Below are 26,779 nucleotides of genomic sequence, written 5' to 3'. Positions count from 1 at the left end.
TTTCTTTCTTTTTTTTTTCTCTTTAAGTATGTGGCAGTGAAGAATACAATGGCTGCTAGTACGCTGGATGCCACTGCCTTGGGTGGTGCTAAGGCACCAGCAGTTTTATCCACCATTGCCTTTGTGCCATTGGTGCACCATTTGTGCAAATGTCAATAGACCAAAAAAGGAAAACAGTGTCTTAGTAGTATGAAAATAGCTTGGATTTTATAGACCTCCTGAAAGAGTCCCAGTAACCCCCAGGTTCCATGGACCGTACTTTGAGAACCATTGAACTAGAGAACTTCGTGGAGTCGCGCTGGCTGTTGTATTCAGCACTCATCTTGGTTACTTTTTGAGGAAAATATGAAAAGAATTTCTTGCGTTTTTAAGGAATTGGAACACAATGTGGCTTTCCCAGTTTTGTCGAGAATTAAGCACTTACTAATTTATGGAAGTTCCTTTTGGATGTCATCAGTTAAATAAAATATTTAGGACTGTGGTGTTAGTGCACCCCAGAGATTTGCAGTATGTTTCAAAATATTCTATTTCACATCATTTGAGAAATGTATAGACTCCTTTACTCTTTGGATGGCTGTAACTGAATGTTTCTGTCACAAGTGTTTGTTGCTCTGCTTTGTTTGAAGAAATAATATTTAAGGATATGAAAGCAGATTTTGGTCGTATTAAAGGGTGAGTAATTTTATTAAATAACATTTTTTATTTCGTTCCCTTGAGTGTAACAAATACAGAATCGTATTTCTTCTCTCCATTTTCCCGTAGTGAGGGTGGGACTAGAGATGAGAGTTCTCATTTTCTCCCCAGTTGTCACATACGAGTATTTAAAAGATATTCTGCTGTAACAAAGCAGTTATTTATTAATGGTTTACTGTATGTTCAATACAATGTTAAATACCATGAGAAGGTAGATTATAAACTCATTTAGTAAAGCGGCATATAGTTAAAGTGCAAAAATGTGTATTGCTGAGTTCACAGTTGTGCTTAGGAGATCATAATGATCTGAATATTCACTTCTTGAAAGGTTTAAGATGAGTCAGTAAGGCTAGTAAAACAGGGAAATGCTGTGACAGAATATATCTGGATTTCAGCAAAGCATTTGCTAAAATCTCTCAGAATATCCTCATAGATACTAGGTAATCGGCTGAAATGTAAAATTTAATACAGTCTCAAATATTTGTTGAATCAATGAATAGCTAGTTGAATGGCCATATCCGAGAGTGCTAATCAGCGGATCATTGATGGCTGGGAACAAGGTCTCTTATGGCTCAGAGCTCTCATCATGGGCTTATCCTATTTACTATTTTTATTACCAATTTAGATAAGGACATTTATTCAGTATGCATTTATTGACTACCTCCTGTGGATTATGTATTCCTACATGCCCTCAAAAATCAAAAGTAAGATACAGCGTATCAGTTTCAAAGGGTAATAAGAAAAACAGTCATAAACAAGTAACTGCTGGAATGTGAGTTTAATATGCTGCTCATGCAGGGTTAGGGGTGGATTGTTTGATGACAGGAGCTAAAAAGATCTTAATAGACTAGAAAAGTTCACTAAATCTGACAAGTAAAAATTTATATAGGTAAATGCCAGATCCTTCTTGTAGGTATAGAAAAAAACTCCATAGGTACAAAATGGGAGAGATCTAGTTTAACAACAAACTGTTTGATAAAAAGAGCACTTCTGAAATTTCTAGCAGTATAGCACAGTACATAACTTGAAAGTATTTCTATACAACACTCAGAAATGATCAGTAAAGTGTTAAAATAATTCCTATTAAATACATAGTCGACCTTACCCAGAAAAGGTAAGGAAAATCTCTTGAGAGCAAAAATGAGTAGGAAGATAAAGACTTCCATTTCCTACTGTGTGGCAAGCTATTTTTCTGAAGTACCCTGTCACTACAATACAAGTAGATCCTGTTAGAATTTGAATAAGCACTGACAAGCTTGCAAGAAATAAGAGAAATCTCTAAGTCCTCCACCCCCATGAGTTAATTTAAATGAACGTACTCAGTGTAGGGAGTGAGTAGTGAAGCGCAAGTCACTCTGGGGTCAAATGCCCAAACTGAACACTTGTGCCTGCTGCAAAGTGAGAAACTAGGCTGAAACTGCCACGTTAATTCAGGATCCTAAAATGCACCGGAGTTCTTTTCTTAGCACTTCCTGGCCACCAGCAGAAAACAGGAGCACAGGTATTGTGGATTTCCACAGATGTATATCAACTAATTATGAGTTTATATTACCCCACACAGGGAAAGTCCCCCATAAATGAAATTGAGCAGATTCTGTAAACGTCAGATTTAGATTACCTCATGCTTCCCCCACACACACACCAGATACTTCAGATATGGGAACATCATCAGGTACAGAATAAAACAAAAAATTATGCATGAAATATTTAACAAAATAATGAATTTTTATTAAAAAACGAGCAAGCAGAAAGTGATTGTCAAAAATGACAAGTCACATTTGAAAAAAATGAAATTATGTTTAAAATATAATCAATGACATTTTAAACTCAGTAGATATGTTAGCATATTAGACACAGTGAGGAAGAGAGAGCACTATGAAAGATCTGAAGACATTGTTCAGAATACTGCACAGGGAGCAAGGACAGGAAAAATGGGAACGGTTACGAGACATGGAGGATAGAATATATAACATACCTAGAAAGAAAGAATGGAGGAGAGATGAATATTGGCTGAGAATTTTCTAAACTGAAAAAAATGTGCACCTAAGTTAAAGTTGCAAAATAATATAAATTTTTAAAAATCACATTTACAGAATGAAATAAATTTCTAAAACTCACATCTAGAAACATTGTAGTAAACTATAAAGATAAAGAGAAGGTCTTAAAATCAGCAAGAAAATCATTGCCTACAGATAAAAAACAAGCTTATAGAGACAACAGCAACCTGGAAGCCAAAAGATAGTACAGAAAAAAATAAACGTCAACTTAGAATTGTATATGCAACAAAATAATCTTTCAAGACTGAAGGCACTATTAGTCATACATACTATATTAGTCATTTTTAGATAAAAACTGAGTTTACAGTCAGCAAATCTTAAGAAACTTCTATAAAGGATATACTTGAAGGAAAATACTGTAGAAGAAGAGTTTGGTTATGTGAAAAGTAAAGGTGAGCAAAGAATTGGTAAACATAAGTAAATCTAAATAAGCATTGTATCAGATAATATGTAATATGTCGTATGTAATTTTTAAAGCTAAAAAAGCAAAACCAAAATAATGGACAGGAACAGAATAACAGGAGAGAACTGATCATAGTTCATGTCCTAAGGCCGCTGTGTTATTCAGGAGGGAAGATAAAATATTGCCTAACTTTGGACTTTATTAAGAATGTGTGGTAACTAGTACTGGGAAGAAAAATAGAATTCAAAAACTAGGAAGCAAAATTTTTTAAAAACAAACAAAAAAAAGTCACAAAAAGAAAACGAAGCAGAATGAAGGGTGGGACATACATAGTAGCACAAAGGAATAAGGAAGAATGAGTCCAAGCTACAGTAGTAATCACAAATACTAAGTTACCTCATAGTTGAAAGGCAGTTTGAGTGGATTATAAATAATATACAGGAAGTAAAGTTGGAACACCACCACCCCCAACATACACACACCATGCAAAGTAGTCTCTGTCAACTGGCTTTTAGACAGAAGGTAAAAATAAAGAGAAAAAAGAAAACATGTAAAAGATAATATAAAAGAATATGTTTATGATCTTAGAATAGGAAAAGATTTCTTAAACAGGACAAGCAAAATACTAATCATAAAAAATGATAAATTGTACTGTATTAAAATTAAGAACTTTTCATTAAAAGATACCATTAAGAGTTAAAAAAAGCTATGTACAAAGTGAAAGGAGAGATTTATAACATAACTGGGAAAAGCGTTTAGAGACCAAAAGAGTCACTAATAACGGAAGACTGAGCTCCACACTTGTATGTACCTCATGAAATAGCCTGAGAACATGTAAAGTAAAAACTGATTAAAAGTACAGGGCAAAGCTGCAAATCCATATCATACGAGGTCTGAAAACTTAAGTTTGCGAACTTGCCACTTCCATTGGCAGCACTGCACAAACAGCTCCATAAGGTTTTATAACCTTGGGATATCAGTGTCTCACAGCTGGGTTTGTATCAATGTGTGGCGATGTCTTGCTGAGTGGAGTTCATCATTGTTGCATGCTTTTGTGTGCCGTCACAAGATAGTCTGAACTTGAATTAGACCAACGTACGAACATTAAGTTTCTTGTTAAATTTGGCAAGAGTGGAAGTGAAATCAGGGACGTGTTAGTCCAAGTTTATGGGAAAATGCCACGAAGAAAACGGCAGTGTACAAATGGATTAAACGTTTTTCTGAGGGGAGAGAACATGTCACTGATGAAGAGAGAGGTCAGGACTGCCAGTAATGAGTAGAACTGATGAAAACATTGCAAAAATTCCTCAAATTGTGCATCAAAATCGTCGGCTGACTGTGAGAAGCATAGCAGACCAAGTAAACATCGATAGAGAAACAGGAAAATCTTACCTGAGAATCTTGGCATGAGAAAGGTGTGTGCAAACATGGTCCTGAAGGAGCTCACCAATGAACAAAAGCAAAGGAGAGTCGAAGTTTGCCAAGACCTTTTGGAGAGGCAAGATGATGTTTTGGGCCATGTTATCACTGGTGATGAAATATGGGTGTACCAATATGACCCTGAAACAAAGCGTCAAAGTGCACAATGGAAGTCAGCCAGGTCTCCACAACCAAAAACATTCCGTCAGTCCAAATCAAGAGTCAAAACGATGTTGCTAACCTTTTTTGATACCAGAGGGATTATTATGAACCTCTACCAACTGGACGAATAGTTAACCAAGTTTACTATTTGGAAGTGCAGAAAAGGCTGCGTGAAAAAGACAAAAATGACCTGAACTTTTCGCCAACAATTCATGGCTCTTGCATCACGTCAAATGCAGCAGCTCACACGGTACTGTCTGTTGAGGGAGTTTTTAGTCAGTAAACAAATAACTATTGGAAAACCTTCCCTACTCACCTTATGTGGCCCCTGATGACTTCTTTCTTTACCTGAAGATAAAGGAAATATTGGAAGGAAGACATTTTGATGACATTCAAGACATCAAGGAGTAATAGAAAGATAGCTCTGATGGCCATTCCAGAAAAAGTTCCAAAATTGTTTTGAAGAGTGGACTAGGCACTGGCATGGGTGCATAGCTTGCCAAGGGGAGTACTTCACAGGTGACCATACCTCATTCAGCAATGAGGTGTGTAGCACTTGTTCTAGGATGCGTTCGCAAACTTGATTGTCAGAGATCGTATGTCTGTCATTACAGTATCATACAGAATAGTTTCACTGCCCTGAACATCCCCTGGGCTCAGCCTCTTCTTCATCCCTCTCTTTTCCTCAAACTCTTGGCAACTACCATTCTTATTGTTCCTGTTGTTTTGCCTTTTCCTGAATGTCGTGGAGGTGGAATCATACAGCAGGTAGCCTTTTCAGATTGGCTTCTTTCACTTCATGAGATACATTGAAAGGTTCTTCCATGTCTTTTTGTGGCCTGATAACTCACTTCTTTTCAGCACTGAGTAATATTCCATTGTCTGGATGTACCATAGTTTATTTATCCATTTGCTTACTGAAGGACATCTTGGTTGCTTCCAAGTGTTGGCAATTCTGAATAAACCTACTGTAAATACTCATGTGCAGGTCTTTGTGTAGACATGAATTTTCAACTCATTTGGGTAAATATCAAAGAACGCAATTACCGGATCACGTAAGAGCATGTTTAGTTTTGTAAGAAACTGCCAAAAGTGGCTGTTTTGCACTCCCCCAAGCAATGAATGAGAGTTCCTCTTGGCTCCACATCCTCACCAGCATTTGGTGTTTTCAGTGTTTTGGATTTTAGCCATTCTAATTGGTGTGTATTGGTATCTTACTGTTGTTTTCATTTGCATTTCCCTGATAACATACAGTATTAAGCCTCTTTTCATAAGCTTATCTGCCATCTGTACATCTTCTTTGATGAAGTGTATGTTCGGATCTCTTGCCAAATTTTTAATGGGATGGTTATTGTCAAGTTTAAGAGTTCTTTGTATATTTTGGATACCAGTCTTTTCTCAGATACGTGTTTTTGCAAAGATTTTTCTCCCCGTCTGTGTGACTAGTCTTTTCATTTTGTTAAGCATAGTAGTTTCTGTTTGTAAATGCAATTTCTATCAGTAGTGGAAATTATAAGAACTAGTAACATAAAAAGAAGGGGGGAAACCCTAAGATTGCTGAACTTCTTGAATACTCACCAGGCCACTTGTATTTATTTGGCTAGCCTATTGATAAAACTATAAGTGCTAGAATCTGAGATCCTTTTTACTTAGTCATTGTAAAACATAATAATGAAGCTGTGTAATGATTAGTGGCCTCAGGTAATTGGTGATTGTGTGTTGGATCGGTTCCTTTGCTCTCATATACAAATCAGTTTTTAAATGGCACTTTTAATATTTTAATATGATTCTGAGTAAAATAACACCAAATACTCTAAAGTTTGACGCTTGTACCAAATTGACATTAAGAACATAAAATTAAGATGATAAATACACACTACTGGCCCAACAGTATCCCTCTATAGTATAACTTAAATAATAAAGAACTCAAAAACAAATAGTTCTTGGAAATCAAGACTAAAGTGAAAGCCTATACAACCCTCACATTTTGGCTCCTTTAATACTTAACCAAAAGGCTGTCACTTTCTGACTTTTATTTTTATTTTATTTATTAATATTTATTGCAGTTTCATAACTTTCTTTGACAATCAGCAGTTAGTTCTCATTCATATTAGCTATTTGTTGATTTTTTTAAAGTGGTGACAAGTACATACATAGGTAACCAGTGTCTATAGCTTGTTTGGTGAGTCTTCGTCCTCATTACATTTTCTGGACAACCTCACCCAGATACAGTGTGAGACATTCCTTATTCCTTTGGCCCAGACAGCTTTGTTGAGCCTAGTGCCATGTGCACATCTGGGGTTCCTATCTCCTTTATGGCAAATTTCCAGATTTCTTTGTGTGCCCGAGGGGCACGCTTCTTAAAGCCCAGTCCGTGGATGCGCTGAATGTTGATGGTATATCCTCTGGTCACTACCTCGTTGATGGCAGAACGGCCCTTCCTCTCACCACCCTCTTTGCAGGAACCATTCTGCTATGCCCAGGTTGAAAAGGAAGCCCTTTCTGACCTTTAGAAGCCACTTGTTTGATCATGCTTGCTGTGTGGTAAAAATCATTATTAAATGTGTGAGGAAAAGATCTGGTAACATCAATAGACAGTATATCCCAATTTAAATTGTTAGAGATGTGGTTTAACACTTTTAAAAGGAGTGTTGAACTAGGTAAGATTGTTCTCTCTGTAAAGAGCTACTTTTAAAAATGAGCTCTTAGGGAAATGGTAATATAGCAGAAAAGTTTATTTACACGTGATTTTTTTTAAACTGCAAATTTGGGTCCCCAAATGTCTGGGTGCTGGCTTCCTTTCCTAAGGTGATGTGCTTTGCCTACATAATCTACTCCCTGACTCAGCCAGTTTGCTTTGGTTTTTAATACTGTGAGCATGGCAGAATCAAGTTTCATAAAAAGCATCTGAGAGACTACCTTTTACATAAAAGAAGTGAGGGTGGCAAAAAATAAATGTGTTTTTCTTTTTTTTTTCCTTCTTCATTGGAACTCCATTTATCAATCATAGGGTGCAAAATTTTTATGCCTAAAGCATATTATAGCTTTTAAATGCTATAAATAACTATACCATACAGTATTAATTTCAAAGCCATCCTTTAATGTTGCACAGCTGCCTTTGTCATTGGAATGTTAGTTTAAAATGATTATACAGCTCTGTAGAAAAACTTTCTGAAGTTTAATGGAGTGGTTACTTTGTCAGTTGAGTGCTTTTCTGTGAACTAAACTTCAACATGGATTAAGGTGAATTCTTCTTAACAAAAGAACTCTCAGCCAGGTGTTCTGTCCTGGATGGCAGCAGGGAACTGGGTGACGACTTCCTGAACATGACTTGTTCCCTTGAGCCACTTTGCTTGAATAAGGCCCGCTTGCTCTGAATGGGTAGCACACGGTGGTCATGCTAGGTCTCCCTTCAGCATCCTCCCAGGTGTCCCTTGATGCCCCCTCCTGTGTTGTAGTTCCAGTTTCCTGCATGCCATGCTTACCTTTCTATGGGATTGTTGTTATTTTCGTGTGAAGGACATTCTTTCATAGAAGCATGGATGATAGATGCTTGTGGCTTTCCATGCCTGAAACAGCTTTGTTCTGCCCTCACACTTGATCACTTGTTGGCCTGTGTATAGCATTCTGTGTTGATCATTTCCCTTCAGAATCTTGCAGACATTGATTGTTCTGTTGGCTTGTTTCCAGAGTTGCTTTTGGGATGTCCAGAGCCATCTGCTCCTTGATCATTTATGTGTTACCTGACTTAGGTTTTATTTTGATTTTTAGTCCCCACCCCTGGTACAGCTTATAGAATCTTCTTTTTTGTTCCTCAGGTTTCTGAGGTTTCACAGTGAGGAGCTTTGGGTGTGACTTGATTTTCATCTTTCCATGCTGGGCATGTGGTAGGCCTTTTCATTCTTCAGTTCTAGGAAGTTTTCTTGAATTATTTTGTTGATAATTTCCTCTCCTTTACTATTCTCCGTTCTCTCTGTCTGGAACTCCTGTTAGTTGGACTTGGACCTCTGGAACTAGGCTTTTATCTTTGTTCTCTTATTTTCCAACTGTCCTTTTTCCCTGCTTTCTGAGAGACTTGAGCATTATTTTTCAACCCTCTGATAGAATATTTTGCTCTGCTATTGTATTTTTAATTTCTAAGATCTCTTTTCATGTTCTTTGAATGTTTCTTTTTTAGAGCATCTTGTTCTTACTCCACAGTTGCAATATATTTTTTATCTCTTTAGTTGGTGAGCTTAATCATCTATTTCTTAATTTTCTTTTTCAAGTTTCCTTCTCCCTGCAGTTTCTGTTTGTTCCAGGTTGATTTTTGTGTGTTTTTTTAACATCAGATTGTTAAAAGATAAACTGAGGCATATTAAAAATTTTAAGATTTTATTTGAGCAAAAATCTCTAATTGAATTGGGTAACATCTAACCTAGCAGATAGAAAGGAGCTCAGAGGAGCTGTACAAAATGAAAGACTTTTATAGGCAGAAGGGAGCAGGAACAAGGAAATTATACTAGGCAAACCAGGTTAGTTAGTGCAAAGTTCCTTTCCTTTGGGGAACGACAGGTCTGTCAGGCAGCTTGCCTGACTGGTGCTGACTCAGCAGTTCCTGATTGATTTCACATGGCGTTTCTGGGAGAGCTGAAACTATAATTAAGCTTCAGTTTGGTGATACGGTGCTTAGCATCAGTGACTCCATTTTGGGTGTTTTGTCTTGTTTTTAGCACTATCTTACATGTTACAAGCTTTCTTCAGATTTCTGGTAATACTTGATTATTTGGTCAAAATCAAGATTAAGAGACTACAGTGCTGGTTAGAAGCTCTGCTGTCGGGGTGAGGCTTGTTGCTTGAGGCATCATGGTAGGGTCACCTGTGCCATTTACTGAATGACCCCTGTATCAGTGCATCTTTAGGTATTTCTTTTGTGACTAACAAGATTCTCAGGAAAATTTTCCAAACTCCTGTAGAGAGTAAGATCTAGACACTGGCATTTTTGGGTAGAATATAAATTAATAAATACCTCTGTTTGAACAAGTGCCTGTAACAGTGGCAATATATTACAATTCTGTTTCTATGGGGAAATAGCCACTGAATACCACCCAGTGATGCCAGAAATACAACTGATCTTCATTATTCATGGGAGTTACGGCCTATAAAATTGCCAAAAACACTGAATTAGCAAATACTGAACCATTGCTCCTAGAGGATGTTCAGGGTTAAGTTCCTGCCAACCTCTGATCACAATATTTTCTATCAGGTAGTCACCCTGCAGCCTTGTTTTATTTGTGTTATATGCCTGAATGGAGCTTCTCTAACATGTATTGTCACACAGCTTTCTTGCTCTTAGGAACACTACACAGCACTTCAGTACCAGGCTTGGGGGTGATTTTAAACAGCAAAATCTTCAACAAAACACCCAAAAGTGTAAGAAACATGGCACTAAATAAAACACAGAAAGGACACTTGCACTCGTTTATGGCATGAGAGCTGAAACAAGAAGGCAAAGCATCGCCTTATTCTACCTCAGGTGGGAAGGTGTGTGTCAGCGCTCCTGAAATTTTCCACCATTATTACCTGCATGTCCACAAATAACCACAAAATTGCTGTGAGGATTGGTTTTGGGGTTACAAATTTTAGCAAGTAGGTAAATTTACAAATACAGAATCCACGAAGATTGAGGATCAGTTGTATATTGTACCCCCAACCCCCCTAGCCCTACAGGGAAAGGCATGTATAACCCTTTAGAAGAAACAGTACAGACTTTATATGCATTTATGTAATCGCGTATAAAAAAGCTGTTGTTCGCCAGAGTTTTTAGTAGCCATTGTAATTGATAATAGCCAGCAATAAACTCAGTAATTAACAATTTACATGCTTTATGTTACCTCATTGATGTTTACAACCTTGTGAAGTCGATGTTACTTCTGTTTAAAAGACATGAAAACTAGTTTGAGAGATTTGAGTAACTTATTCCTCCTCCCACAGCTAGTAAATAGAGGAGCAAGGATTTGTCTAACATCTGCGGTCTTAACTATTAACTATTACACTACTGACCCTCCACTCTTGTTCCTGCTGCTGGGTCACTGAAGTTGTGGGTAAGCTCCTGTGCTACAGTGAGAGGGATGTGTGGGAGTGGTACCTGATTGATTTTTTAAGTGTAATTCTTAAAAAAAAAAAAAAAGTTTCCCCGGACTATTGTTTTCATGATCATTTTGTTTCAATATTTGCTTACTTTTAAAGCTGATTTAGTTATATAATTAACATAGGAAGAACAGAATATTATAATTATAGAATTTTAGAACTGGGAGTGTCTTAAAAATAATGTAATAAAATCCACTTGTATTATATGTGAGAAAACTGAAGCTCCAGGAAATTAACTTTCCCAAAGTCACACAGTTAATTACGAAGACAAGTATCCAAATTGCTTAATTTTCCATCTAATTCTTTTCTCTGCCTAAATTTTATGTAGCCTCTTGTACGCAGAGATTGTTTTAACCAAACTTGGGAAAAGTTAGTATCCACGGTTAAGCCAAAATCTGTTGCCCTCCCCTGTGCTCCCTACTTTGTAACTTGGCCATCCTGAAGTGAACCACTGAGATGAGACAAAATTGTATTAGAGTAGGGGGAGAAAACCAATGTCTCTACAGGGGGGCCAGGTGCCTAGTCCAGAGCACACTTGAAAAGGCAGGTCCAGTGTTACCAGATCTTCTAATTTTTAATGGGAAGCTAGAAAAACAGGTATTATTATGAAATATTGGCAACTCAAACTTTAAAACCAAAGTTTTAGAAACCAGACGAAAAACAAAAATATCTGTGGACTGGTTTGAGGCTACCAGATTGAAACCTATACTTTAGAAGATTCAGCTTACACTGCAGCCTTCATTCCTTGGCACCACTAGTGACTATGAGAAAGAAGGAACTACAACCAGTTTCTAGTGACATGTTAAATGAAAACTCTTGAGTTACATTTATAAGTCAATAAACCATTAAGGGACCAGGCATGGTTAGTCTGGCTGTTTATGTCATGAAATGGTTTGTTTATGTGTGTTTTAGCTGCATATTACCCACAATGCAAAATCATATGTGTTTATTACAAGTTAGAATTGATTAGTATTTTGAAGTTGAGTGTAGAATTTTGCAGTCTCATATGTTAGCAGACTAGCCATCCTTATCTAATGCATGCAAGGCTCTGGCGTAGCAGTATCACTTGCCAAAAATACGTATTTTATCTTGTTTTACGGCAATAGACATTACACAGCATCTGCAACCAAAAAGCTTTACTCACCCTCTTAGTGCTCTGAGCATGTCCCTAACGGCATCCAAAAGTCTTACTTTATTTATTTACTGAGAAAATAATGGGAGTTACGGTCTTAAAAGCATGAATTGATGTAAAACGAAAACATTCTAAATCTAAAGTGCAGTTTGTTGCTTATTGATGAACTTCTTTTCCATTAGTATCAGAAAGAAGTAGATGAGAGGAAATACCCAGAGAATTGAGAGAACTGTGGCATTCATCCATCTTTTTTAAAACCTTCGTATTGAAGTATAACATACAGAAAAATACAGAAATTTTAAATGTACAATTCAGTGGATTTTCTCCAAGTCAACATGCCTGTGTAACCAGCATGCAGATTAAGAAATGAAACACTCATACTACTATTGAGGGATATTTGGCTTTCTGTTTGGGAACTGTTACATTTAGTGCTGCCATGAATATTCTTGTACATGTGTTTTTAGTGAATTTAGCACACATCTCTGCTGGGGATGTACCTAGGAGTGGAATAGCTGGGGTCCCTGTCTTTTCACAGGGTCCATATGTTTAGCTTTCATAGATAACTGCTGGTTTCCCAAAGTGTTGGAACCAACTCAGGCTCCACAAGCAGTGTGTGAGTGACAGTTGTTTCACATTCTAACCAAGGCTTGATCTTGGCTTTTCCGTTTTAGTCATTCTAATGAACATCTCATTGTGGTTTCCATTTACATTTCCTAATGAGTATTGAGGTGGGGCACCTGTCATTTGTTTGTTAGCCATTTGGATGTCCTCTTTTAAAGTCCAGATTCAAGTCTTCTGCACACTGGCTTTGTAAACTTTTGTCTTAACTTTTAAAAATAAATAGTTTGCATATGTTAACATCCTCATTCAGAGAGCCAGCTACTTCCCTTCCTTGTCTCCACTGCAGTAGGTAACATATGTATAAAACCAAAATGGCTTTGGCCTACAAGATGGCCTTCTAGAGAACTTTATAAACGAGGAAACCTTGCATGGAATGTTCTTTTCAGGCCATTTAAACTATCGGCATTTATTATTGGTAAGAAAGAACAAAATAAAAGGAGTAATAAACACAGACATACTTTTGAGAAGTTTAACCTTTAGCCTTTTGCCTTTTTGGTTTTATGAATTTGTTTTATGAATTTTTATTGGAAACAGAACCAGCTGTTAATTAGTAATACGTTACTAATTAGAAGAGTAATTTAGAAAAGAACAGTAGCTTAAATTTTACCTATCTCTACAACTGTTGGGGTTTATTTTCCTGTTTATAAGTAACATGGTTGTGGTCAAAAATTCAAAAGTTATGGAAATATATATAACAGAAATTCAAAGTCTCCGGTAATCTCACCTCCAGAGATAATTGGTTTGTTTTCATCCAGATTTTCTCATATGAATTTGCTAACATATATCAGAAATGCCATACTCTACACACTGTCTTGTCACTTGTTTGTTTGTTTCTTAACCTCACAGTAATTATTGTTACTGAATTTTTAGGAGTTTTTAAAAGTAGTATCTGTGGTAGTTTTTAAAAGTTCATTGACAATAAGAATGTCTTATTCAATACATAAAAAATAAAATGTAATTAGCATATCAGTTTTATTAACCTTACTTACAGATCTTTAAAAATGGTTCATTTTCTGGCAGGTTCAGTGTGCATCTTTTAATTTGCTTAACACAGTGTTTGCTTGGTACACAGAAAAATTCCAACTGTGGAAGATCTAAATTAATGGAGTTTATGACCAGGTTAAAAGTGGCTTGACTTTTTTCAGCAATTCTTTCCATATTTAAGGCATCCTAGTCGTGAAAATTCAGCTACTAAATTGGTAATTAATTCTACTCTGTACTCTTCATGAGAACTTCTGGGTTGAGCCTGCCTTTACTTTGTAATGTGGTGATGGCTTCTGATCATTTCCAGTGGTTCAGTGCCTATAGAGCAGCTGCAGATCTGACTAGTCAGCCAAGGGTTATGCTTGTTTTCTAGTTCAGTGCTCAGCATTATTGGGAATGTCATCAAATCCCTCCTATAAGCAAGTTAGTCTCCGATTGGAAAGCTCCAAGTAAATTGTTTTTAAGCAGTGAGACTAATTTAAAAGTATATACTGTCAGGCTTTTTCAAGGCACATTTTGCAAATTAATGAAAATAAGTTCCAAGGTATTCTGCTTTGTGGAGTAATATAACATCTAACATGCAGACAAAAATCTTTATTTTCCTCTAATCCAGAGGCAACTCTTCGGATAAATTATTATATTCTGAGGTCCATAGTCTCAACTGGTGGTGGCACCTTATGTTGAAAAGAGAATAATTGAGCTGCGTTTTCTCTATCTAGGTTTAAAGGACTGTATAAAATAATGTTGTTGCTAAACATTAAAGAAGATACATTCTTTTAATACCTTCATTGTGACTATTGTTCACGAAATCAGTGTGGTCTAGTTTGGGGTGTTTGATTGCCTTGAGTTTCCTATACTAAAGTAGTACTTTGTTAGTTGAAGAGAGCCTTCCAGTTCTCTGAAGTATTTCACCCAAATGTGCTTTTCTGTTGCGGGGGGACCAGGTAGAAGCTTTTCTATGGATTATAGTTTTGGCAATCTCAGGGATAGAAAAGAGACATTCTTCTCTGGAGGCTTCTGTGTGACTAAACTAGTGTCACGTGATAACCATCCTTAATAAGAACTGGTGAATGGGAGGTTTCATACATGCTGGGGTGTGTTATTGCTACCCTAAATGTGAAATACTTGTTTTAATAGCTAATCAAATAATTGTAGGATAAATATTTTATTCAAGGTCCAGAAAAAGGTGATTGAAAATCATCTAAGTATTAAATATGCTTTGGGAACACAAGGATCCAAAAAGAACGTAATGTAAATGTCTCAGCCTCTCTACTTCTATGGGGAGTATGGGCAACGCAAATGAAATTACTCTTAACCCTGTAGTTATTAGATGTTTCTACTAATTGTTTGGGCAAACAAATTGTTTCATATTTGTTCTTCTGGAAACAAAGAAATAGAGCTCTAGTTCTTCAAACTGTTTGTGTAAATGGTCCAATTACTTTTTTGTTTTTTAAGCAGTCTTGTTTCCTGAGCTGAGAACTCATTAGCAGACTTACCCTGCATATGTTTTCGTCTGCTGAATTAAAGCAAATCAGAACAAAACAACAACAAGAAGAGCTCACCATAACCTGCATGTCGGTTTTGAGCAGTAAGGAGCTGCTGGGGACAGATGCTTAGCCGTTGTCACGTGAACAGCTCCGTTGTAATCAACATAAACCAGAGTTGCACCAGGGGCGCTACAGGGACTGACTGATCAGATTTTAAGGGGCGCCACTGTACCTTAAGCAGCTTGACTGTTCAGGGAGAGTCTGTTCAGGATACTGGAAAGCACCAAGTGTGTGGTGGTGGCTGCGTGAGGCTGTGAGGCCCTCATAACCCAACATCAGATTTCACAGCCGTCTTTCTATTTGATTTAGGGTGTCTTTCTGTCGGTGTCTTCTGTGTTGCCTATTTTTTAAATAATTTGTACCCTTTCTTTTAAATGACTCATTTTATTGGGGACGGGACGGGGGGGGGGGGGGGGGGGGAGGGGGAGGGTATGCAGAACTTGCCTGCTAGGTTGAACCAAAACCTTGTGAAGGAGATTTAATCCCTTGCTTAGGAATGTGGGGATTTATAATTAAACCGATTCATTTCTTATTAGGATCTTGGGCCAATATGGGCAAGGAAATCACCGACTTTCACATGTATTTTTATGGACTATATGCAATTAATTAGCCTTACCCTCTATTCCTTGTGTTTCTAAGCTGTGTGAAAAAAATCCAGGTACCACTTATAGAACTCATTACTTGAGATGTGCTTTAGTGCAGTTTTCTCTGTGCTTTTGAATTGCAGAAGGTATTACGTGGAAGTCAGAAAGGCATCAATTAAACATAGCCTAAGCAACCCCAATGTGTTGTGAAGGGTTGCTTGTTTATTTTGTTTTGGAGTGTGGGGTTGTGTTTGTTCTTGCAGGGAGTGGGGGCTCTCTGCAGGGAGACTGATGATCTTAGAGTGTCAGTATTTTTCTTTCTTGTTTCCTTTGGGTTAATTTTTTTTTTTTCTTTAAAGTTTATTGGGGTGACAAATTAATTATATATTTTTTAAATTTATTCGGGTGACAATTGTTAGTAAAATTACATAGATTTCAGGTGTACAATTCTGTATTACATCATCTATAAATCCCACTGTGTGTTCACCACCCAGAGTCAGTTCTCCTTCCATCACCATATATTTGATTCCCCTTACTCTCATCTCCCACCCTCCACCCGCCTTACCCTCTGGTAACCACTAAACTATTGTCTGTGTCTATGAGTTTTTGTTTCTCATTTGTTTGTCTTGTTCTTTTGTTGTTTTTGGTTTATATACCACATATCAGTGAGATCATATGGTTCTCTGCTTTTTCTGTCTGACTTATTTCGCTCAGCATTACTCTCTCAAGATCCATCCATGTTGTCACAAATGGTCCTATTTCGTCTTTTCTTACCGCCGAATAGTATTCCATTGTGTATATATACCACAACTTCTTTATCCATTCATTTATCGAAGGACATTTTGGTTGTTTCCATGTCTTGGCCACCGTAAACAAAGCTGCAATGAACATTGGAGCACACGTGTCTTTATGTATAAATGTTTTCAGATTTTTTGGGTAGATACCTTTGGGTTAATGTTTGAAATGTATTAATCATGTTGAGTAAAATAGGTATCCTGCCCGTAAGGGCTTTCCTGCTTAGTCGAAAAGCTCTGATTTATAAAGTCACAGCACGATGAAATAAAGTGATAATAAAAGCCTTGAGCGTCTGTTCAATATATTTTAGGCTATTTACCCAGGTTGGTTTATTTAATTATTATTGTTATTTTTGTTCATGTCAGAATTGTCATTTCTAGTAGGATCCCTCAAACTACTTAAACCAAATTTTGCTTACTACTGTAGAAAATAGGCACAGATTATTTCTTAAAGTCCAAACCATTCCTTTAAAGACTAACAGATATTTGCTATCCTCTCCCGTTAGTGAAAGGTGGTAGTTAAGTCAACTCTTACTAGTTCCTTCCTCTTTGCTTTTAGTAGACGTAGATTTGCATCCCTTTGGGTTTTGACCAAAGCACACACCCATCCCCTTCCTGCCTCCCTGGAACTGGTTCAAGATTTGGAGAGAAGGGTTTGTTTGGGGGCGTTTCCCTTGTCTTATCTCTGTGAGCATATGCTAGGGTTGCATTTATTTTGACCGTTCCATTTTATATTTGGAACTGAAGCAAGAGTTTAAAGTATGACAGAAGAGTCTGCTGAACTTCAGCCATGAGGGACCCAGGGAGGAAGGTGCGTACATGCATTCTGAAGCTTTCTCGTAGAAGTTGGCCATCTTTATGCATACACATAATTGTGAGCTAATAACTACTATGCAAAGGGAAGATATTTAAAACTGTGAAGATATATGTGACACCTATAGTGTGTGTTTATGTGCTTAATTTTACAGCAGTGCCTCTAGTATTCATAATTTTGGGGAGCAAGTAACTTCTGAATTTTCATTTGAAAACCTTTTGGAAAAGCTTAAGACAAGTGTTTTCAAGGGAAAAATGTATCATTTGTGATTGATCTTTAAGGAAGTGTATAGATATTTTAGGCATTCTATCATTTAGCCTTCTAAAGTAGCAAAAAAGAGCAATAAATGGATATTATTAGATAAGGTCACCTGGCTTCTCCTCAGAGTTAAGAAGCAGGTCTCTCATTGATTATCATTTATCTTTGTTCTGTAATTTCTAGCACAGTGCCTTGCGTATATAATAGGATGTACTGATTTCTTTCTTGACTGATCTTTTCTAGAGCCTGGCACAGCTAGAGAATCTGTGCAAACAGCTGTATGAAACCACAGATACAACCACTCGACTCCAGGCAGAGAAAGCCTTGGTTGAATTCACCAACAGCCCTGATTGCCTGAGCAAGTGCCAGCTACTCCTTGAAAGAGGAAGTGTACGTAAGATTTGAAAAATCCTAAAGGATAACAGTGGTTTAAGAAAATATATTCTGGTTCTAAGTTTAGAGGTGCAGTGGGACAGCTTCTGTTCCTTGATTCTTCTAGCTGCCTCTGCCTTCTTATTTTTACTTTTAAAAAGCACCGTATCTGCCAGGTTGGCAAAAAACAAAGGCTATGCAGCCTCATCAGGAAAATCTCATGGAACATATATTTTTGTCCTGTCATTTTTCATCTTGAATCAAATTTCTGGGACTCCTTTGCTATTGTTTACTCTTAAGTACTACCTTATATCCTTTACAAAGGAGACAGGGCGGTACATAAATGAATTTTCTTGTTCACCTTACAAGATCCCCAGTCCTCTCTGTTTTTCCTCCTTTGTACCACAGCTGTTTCTTACTGCCTTAGAAGTATAGGGGGAAAATAGTCTTGACAATGAAAATAACTGGAAGTTACAGTTTTAAAAAATAAAATTAGAGCCTCTTCAAGGTAAAAATTGCAATGCAATGATCAAAATAATGCTTTTAATGAGACATTTGATTAAATTAATGTTTTTGGCAAGACGGAGGTCTTAGGAAGGGTGAGAATCCAACCAGGTGGTCATGAAAGAGCGCTGAGAGAGTCAGAATGCCAATCAGACTAGCACCTAGCACGATACTTAAGACTGGAAGGAAATGGGAAAAGAATGAAAGCAACTAACTTGTTGCGAGGGTGGAATTCTAGATGATTTCGTTTTTGAATTTTCATTAGCAGTGTTACAGTATTATGCAGTAAATAGAACAAATTACAGTTGTCTAAAAATTATCCTTTAGTAGCTGGGGAAGCTAACTCTTTCTCCAAGCACCTGAAGGTTGCAGAGTCATGGTTAGAGATTACTTAGTGCTCTGTTCTGTTTTCACATGTGGTATTTTGTGTGTTTCTTTTCAATCACCGGATCTGAGGATTGATTCACTTAGATTTGTGCTATGGGAGATGCCCAGCTGGCTCTTTCAGTGTCATCTCTGACACTGTGTGACCTGCAGACCCTCCTGCTGGCAGTCAGCAGGCTGGAATAACAGAGGATCGGTATAATACTAAAAACAATTATAGTGGATCTTTCTGTTTGATCTCTATTGACTTCTCAGTGACTTAGCAGATTTATTGGAATTTATTGGTAAAGACCGTTTACATGTTATATAGTGTATAGTTACAGTTAATACACTATATTCTATAATTATAGTAGCCCCTCTTGGATTATTAGTGATTTGACACATGTGCTCTAATCAGCTTAAACATGTTCAGGGGTGTAGAAAAGAAATCACATCAAGTCACTTTTTTTTTTCTTAATGTTAAATTTTTTTATAACTGGTGGTATTATGTAATGCCTGTGGATAGCCTCCTGTCTTAAGGACTTTTAGTTTCACAGAAAATTATCCCTGACCCTTGATTAAATTATTTTAATGGTTGTGAATCTGTCCCTCCTCTATGACATAATATAGTCACATGGAGGAATGTGCACATGCCTCCCTCATACACATTATGATCAAATAGATAATTCAGATTCTGCATTAGGTTAAAATTCATTAAAATCCATACTTGAGAATATGATAATGCTGTTCCATTGCTATGGGCAATGGGTAATTTTTCTTTCTCATAAATAATTGTAATTAATTTACTGTAAAACTAGCATATACATTCCCCAAAGCGGTAGCTGATTGATGGCTGTGCTGATGAAAAGCTGTAACTTGGGGATTAACTGTACAGCATAATGTGATGCTTCCCTCTAAGACTTTTTTCCCCCTCCTTTCTAATATCATAGGAATATTTTGAGGTGACTTTGGGAATACTTTGAAGTGAAACTTTTTGAAATGTTACTATAACAAGGCTATTGACAGGAGATTTCTTGGTTTAAATGAAAGAAGAGATTTGTGTTCTAAAGATCTTAATACTTCCCCGAAAAGATCCCCTCTAGCCCCTGCCCCCTTGAAGTGATGCCAATTTCTGATACCTGTATTGGATTCAGTTTGATCCAGCCATTCATTTAATCCTGCCCCTTGTTCACGATTGAAATCAGCCAACTGAGCACATATGCAGTATGGGCCTCTTGTCCTTAGAATGATAGACCCTCTAAAATCCAGAGGATCAAGTATAGCAAAACTAATCTTTCTTAAATCCGAGCACAGATCTCCAAATAAAACACCTGATGACTGACTGACTCAGTAAAATTGAATTCTAAGTCGTCTCCCCAACCTCTCTTTGCAGTCGTCGTACTCCCAGTTGCTGGCAGCTACATGCCTTACAAAGCTTGTGTCACGCACAAACAACCCTCTACCATTGGAACAGCGAATAGATATCCGTAAGTAGAGAATTATCTGTTCTCTCAAAGAAATTAGTTTGTTTAGTGATGTGCTTAGTCATAGTTAAATTTATGTTGCTTGTTTGATAATGTTCTGAAATTGCTAAGCATACTGAAGATCTGGAATCCAGTTTTTTCCAGAATTTTGGGCTTAATAAAGTGAAGCAAGCCCACAATAATTACTTCTAGATAAAGCCTAAGTAACGCTTTTTGTTGTCAGAAGGTTTCTTTCATTCAGTCTTTGCTGCCACTAATAACCAAGACAACCATTGTTAAGGATTTTGCATTCTGTGCTGACTGTGTTAACCATGTAGGAGTAGCAGATTCAAGGCTGCCATGCTTCAGATTCTTCATTGTGACAAGTATAAAATTCGCAGTCGGAAAGCCTAATCTCAAATTCAAAGTCCCATTTCTCAGTAGCATGAAGGATTAAGGGAGTTTAGTGTTAATAGTGTAAATTTACCATTTCTTGGACAGTTAGTACATTTAAACATGTACACCCTTCCCTGGCAGAACGTTCTGTTATGTGGATTCTTTTTGTTTTATAGGGAACTATGTGCTCAACTACCTTGCCACTCGGCCAAAGTTGGCTACTTTCGTGACACAAGCATTAATTCAGTTATACGCCAGGATCACAAAACTGGGCTGGTTTGACTGTCAGAAGGATGACTATGTCTTCAGAAATGCAATCACAGATGTCACGAGGTTTTTACAGGTATGATGGATATGTTTGGTGTAATAGGAATGGGAGAAGCAACACGTATATACTTATATACTGTTATACTTTCTAAAAATCACACAAAATAGAATTATTTGGTACATTCTCTTCAGTTGTCTTTTTTACTGTTAATATGTCTTGGCTTTGCATGTTTACATGTCAGCACAGACAAACCCTACTTCATTCTTTCTAATGCCTGTATACTAGGTATTCCAATCTAAAATACCATAACTTAACTAACTAATCTCTTATAGGTGGGCATTTAGTTTGTTTCTATATTTTGACTGTTTTTAAATACTTCTGTGAATATCTGTGTGTGTATGGGTGTATGTGTGTCTTGTCATACTTTGAATAAGTGTGTTTATAGGGATTATTGGACTTATTCAAAGGGATATGTGTATTTTGGCTTTCAAAGGTACCGTGTTTCCCCAAAGATAAGACCTAGCCAGACAATCAGCTCTAATGCATGTTTTGGAGCAAAAATTAATATAAGACCCAATCTTATTTTACTATAAGACCAGATATTATATAATCTAATATATAATATAATGTAATGTAATGTAATATAATATAATACTGGGTCTTACATTAATTTTTTTCTCCAAAAGACGCATTAGAGCTGATTGTCCGGCTAGGTCTTATTTTCTGAGAAATACGATATTTCCAAATCACCCTAAAAAAAGTTGCTTCCTCCAACAATTAAGAGTGCCTGTTTCTCTGTACCTGGGAATCTAACTTTTTTATTTTTCTAGCTTAATAGGAAAAAAAGTGGTATATCATCATTTGAGTTATGAATAAGACACATTTTTATATGTTAATTTACTAAAAATTTTTTTCTGTGAACTTCCTGTTTATATCTTATGTATATTTTTTTATCAGGTTCTTTGCCTTTTTCTTGTATACAGTTTCTTTGTAAATTATGTTACACATTCATTTGTTATTTATCTTAAATGTGTTTTGCCGCTTTCCCTTTTTATAATGTGTATGGTATGGTGCTTATGGGTGTATTTTTAAAATACTAAAGGTTTCCATTTTGCCAAAGTCAGATTTAGCAGTGTATGGCAGTTAGGTTTTAAGTCCTGCAAAGTATCAGTTTTAAACTACAATTCCTTACTACCTTGTCTTGGCAGTTTTAATAGCCACACATGATTCTGTCATTTCAAAAGTATGACTGCATTCCCAGTGCTGAAATCAAGCTGCACACACCCCCTGTCTGCCTTGTGTTTTTTCACCAGGATAGTGTTGAATACTGCATCATTGGGGTCACAATTTTATCTCAGCTAACCAATGAGATTAATCAAGTAAGTGCTACAGCCTTCCTCATTGAAGTAAGTGCCATATTTTTTCTTAGTATTGGTGTTTTCTGCTCTGTGTGGGATGATCGTTTTTGGCAGTTGTGTGCTTTTGCGGTAAGTGATTAATGCCCTTTTGAAACAAAATAGTTCCATTGGGTTTTCCTCTGTAAGTGCAGCCTATCTCACTCTTTTTGTCTTGGTCCCCTTCTGTCTCCAGAATATTTTATCCTCCCATCTCAGCTTACCTCACTGGTATTAATGTTCATTATTAGAGCTATGGTTGTAAGTCAAAACCTCAATGAAATAATTGCTTTGCTAATGAAAAAGAAGGAATCCAAGAAAAGGATCACAAAAGTGGAACCAGCATCGTTTGTGTGCCCTTTCTGCTGTATACATTAGTGTTCATAACCATTTAAAAATCAGTTTCCATATCCCATTATTAAAGATTTTGCTTGTAATATTTTCAGAATGCATAAAACGTCCTGCTAAGTACCAAATAAATAAGCATTTAAAAATCAGTTTCCATATCCCATTATTAAAGATTTTGCTTATAATCTTTTCAGAATGCATAAAACATTCTGCTAAACACCCAATAATTTTTTAAATAGTCATTGATGATACTACAGAGGAAACACCAGTGGCTTTCTTCTGCTCTGGCTATTATTTTTTCAGTCATTTACTTTTGTATCCAGCTAAAATTTTGTAATTACTGAACGGGCCAGTATGTTAGTTGTAACATCTCACATTTCAGTTGTCGGCTAATAATTACATTGGCATCACTGTTGCTATTGCTTATATCTATGCAGGCATTTTTATTAACCCTTAGGAATTTTGACTGAATAAGGACTGTTTGAAATGCACTTGCTTATAGCCTGTAAAATCGGGAGTCCATTCCGCGTTCCATCACCTGTGATCCCCATTGTGCTTGGTGATCATCAAAATACCAGCACTCACTGTTGGGTGATTACTGTGTGACAGGCACTGTTCTAAGCACTTTACTTGAATTAACTGATGTTATTCTCACTGTAGTCTTAGATAGGTACTGTGGTTGTCCCATTTTCCAGATAAGGAAACTGAGGCACATCAAGGTTAAGTAATGTGTCTAAGGCGTCACAGTTAGCCAGCAACAGTATCTGAATTTGAACCTACGTAATCTTGTACCAGAGCCTGTGCTCTTAATAACTTCTTATTTAACTACTGTTACCTTTGTAGTAAGAAAGCATGTGTTCACTAAGTACAGAGATTGTGGGGTTCGTGTTCTCCCTTTGAAGCGTGGCCCCACAAAATACATCCATGTTGATATAATAAAAAACTTCAAAATTTTACTTGTCTTTATTAAGAAAACAATAGAAATGTGTGTGACATGCTTAACATGTAATTATTCGCTGTATTATGATCAGAAAACACTATATATGATACATAAAATCTAATAATACCTTATTTATCGAACACAGTAACACTAAAGCTAGAATTGAGGAATATTTTGAACTTCTATGTAACTTAATTTTCTGGGGTTTTGTCAGGGCAGGGTGTCAGATTTAAATTAGAAAGTGTGTTTCTGTTACCATTCCTATTTGAACTTAGAAATAAAATCAAGGTGGGTCCATAACTTGGTTGTCAGAAATTTTGCTACATTCTTTAATGTACCAAAAGCAAAATGAGCTCGCTCTTAGATGATTTGGTCAGTATATGAAAGAGATTTTAGCTTTCAGTTGGACTAAAAAGAACCTTTGACAACCTTGAAATTCCTTTATTCCACTTACTGAGTGCCTATTATGTGTCAGGAATAGAGGACATGCTAAAGAAGTAAAAGATTGTCCTTAACCACAAAAACCTTTAAAATGTGGCTGAAAAGACAAGAAGAGAGACTGACCCATACAACCATGTAATTAAAGTGTTCACTCCTGTGGTATAAACTCCATGTGGAAATAGGTTAGAGAAGGAACAGAGTGTTACAGGCTGTTGTCATTTATCTTAAGTTTGTGGCTGTTGGTTAATGACCGTTTTAGAAGTTCTGTAGTAGCCCTGACTGGATTGTTTACCACAACCCAAGCCTTGCTACTGTCTGTTCTTGAAACTAAGCCACAGTGCAACAGAATATAGTAATTATTAGCAATATCTGCCAATAATTTGTTAAATTTGACGTAAGTGCAGAGGAAATTAAAACTTGGCAGTGGAGATATTTATCCCTTCTTCTGTCTTCCCTCTGTAAGCTCTAGAGACGTGATCCTGGCCAGCTGTTAGCAGCTTCTTGTCCTTTGCATCCTCTCCCTTTATATGATTTAGCAGTAATTTAAACGTTTAAAATGTATTTTGTATTTATGTTGCTTTTATTCGAAATCTTTCCAGTTTATTTGAAGTCTGCATGAAATTTTTTTTTCTTTGAAGTTAATTCTAAAACTTGCGTTGGTTTATTTTTCTGCACAGGCAGACACCACCCATCCTTTAACCAAGCACAGAAAAATAGCCTCTTCTTTCCGAGATTCATCATTATTTGATATCTTTACACTTTCCTGCAATTTACTAAAACAGGTGAGATTGTAAGTTGGGTCCTGCTTCCCACTTCCCTTTTGAAAGGATGAACATGAGTGGACACTTGTTAGATGTCAGCTCTTAACGGACCCCACGAGCACTTAAGCATCTCCTTAATCATTATCTCTTGCATAATACTTTTTTCTGAAATGGTGAAGAAACTTTTCAGACTGACCACTGGTGTTAGAGAAAGGATCATGATTTCCCCATTTCAGATCTGTTCCCCTAGGTGAATACTTAATCCATGTTCCTATCTTAAAGGAATCTAGAGTACCACAAAGTTTGAGATTTTGTTGTTTACTCCGTTTAGACCCACATAAAGCTTTCCTGTACGGAGTAAAAGCGTGTTAGCTTTATAGCGTTCGGATTCGTAGTGCTCTGAAAGCAGGCTCAGACGGCACTGTTAGCACACTAAAACTAGGCTGGCTCCCCTGCCCCCTGCTGAGCTAAAAGCAGCAAATAAACAAGCAACATCTGTAAGGAAAAGCAGAATTTGAATTTTTAACATCCATTTGGATTTCATAACCTGAAGCGATAGACAGTATCACATGAGGAAATTACCTGTTTTAAAATAGAAAAGTTGGTATTTCAATTCATTTATTGATAGAGTTGAACTAGAAAGAAATGTTAACCTTCGCTGTCTACACATTTATAATGATGCCGGGCTGCTTTGTCCCTATAGAAAGCTAAATGTGATTAGCCTCTGGCTGTTTGTTCATTTGGGGTATTTGAGGGTTTTTTTGTTCTTGTTCTCATTTTCCAGTATGTCCGGGTTTAGTTTTAGAAACAAGTTTGCATTCGTTCTGTCGTTCTGTTTAATAATGCCCATCTTTTTCCTCAATTACCTAGTTTTATCTCAGAATTCCCAGACAGTCCTCAGGTTGGGCAAGCTGCCTGGAAAAAGCTGTTTTACCCCCTGGAGGGGAAAAGCTTTTGAGAAAACTAAGGATTGAATCGTCTCACTGATACTATCAAAAACCAGCGAGTCACTGAGGTCACAGCTGGTATGAACTTTGAACGTGAAAGTCCCAGTAGCTCTGGGCCAGTATTGAGCTGTAGGCAGGTAAACTGCCATTGAATAAATAAAAGTCAGTGATGATTTTGTTTTAATTTTGGTTTGCAAGATTTTTGTTGATGCTGGTGATGTTAAAAAGAGGAAGGAAAGTGGCACAGGATATAGAACTTACTAGAACTCCCTCCCAGAATTTAATCCTAACCCTGTCTCAAAATACCTAGGATCTCACATGCAGTGAAATAACCACACATATTGCTGCAGGATTCCCTGTGGCCACTGTGTCTACATGTAAAGAACAAGTGTTAAAAAGGGGGATTTCTTTAAGTACCAACTTCATGTTTTGTGGGAAACATCTTGTAATAGTAAATAAGGAGCTAGGATTTTCATAGTGAAATTAAGGCAGTGTCTTATAGCGGGCAAAATGTCACTTTGCTGTGTTGAAATACAGCCCTCCTTTTCTGGCTCAACAGCCTGCTTTTGAGTTGGTAGCAAGCTTGGAAGAGAGGAGTGATTGTTTGGGGCTCATTATGTGGCAATTTTTACAGGCTTCAGGAAAGAATCTAAACTTGAATGATGAAAGTCAGCACGGTTTGCTCATGCAACTGCTCAAACTCACTCATAACTGCCTAAACTTTGATTTCATCGGCACTTCTACTGATGAATCCTCAGATGATCTGTGCACAGTACAGATTCCCACCAGCTGGAGATCAGGTAACAGAAACACAGCACCTGAAACAGGCAGCTGCTCTCCCCTCCGTCCTGTCTGTAGGGTGATGATCTAAAGGTCCCCTGGCATCCCTTGCTTGCAGTAAGAAGACATTTAGAATTGCAGCATCTGTCTTTATGAAGTGAGGGAGAGGTTCTTGGAGGATCTTATAGATTCCCCAGCCTGGGAG

General features: G+C 37.0%; 1 protein-coding gene across 4 annotated transcripts in view; it reads left to right on the top strand.

Annotated features, from left to right (window-relative positions):
* Nucleotides 1-26,779, top strand: part of XPO7 (exportin 7) — a 77,506-nt gene that overhangs the window by 24,431 nt on the left and 26,296 nt on the right. Inside the window, exons 1-7 of one of the 4 annotated variants that reach the window (XM_019744658.2) lie at nt 17,207-17,336; nt 17,841-17,987; nt 20,230-20,323; nt 20,872-21,038; nt 22,277-22,342; nt 24,764-24,868; nt 26,429-26,594. In XM_019744658.2, coding sequence (XP_019600217.1) covers nt 17,316-17,336; nt 17,841-17,987; nt 20,230-20,323; nt 20,872-21,038; nt 22,277-22,342; nt 24,764-24,868; nt 26,429-26,594 — 766 coding nt within the window. In that variant the 5' untranslated portion in view covers nt 17,207-17,315. Of the gene's footprint in view, nt 1-17,206; nt 17,337-17,840; nt 17,988-20,229; nt 20,324-20,871; nt 21,039-22,276; nt 22,370-24,763; nt 24,869-26,428; nt 26,595-26,779 lie in introns of those variants that run through there. The other 3 variants (XM_019744657.2, XM_074338273.1, XM_074338272.1) reach the window with 3 other exon arrangements.

This window comes from Rhinolophus sinicus, linkage group LG07, assembly GCF_036562045.2.
Source record: "Rhinolophus sinicus isolate RSC01 linkage group LG07, ASM3656204v1, whole genome shotgun sequence".
NCBI lineage: Eukaryota > Metazoa > Chordata > Mammalia > Chiroptera > Rhinolophidae > Rhinolophus > Rhinolophus sinicus.
The sequence above is the reverse complement of the archived record's forward strand: the minus strand, read 5'-3'. Positions and strand labels throughout refer to the sequence as shown.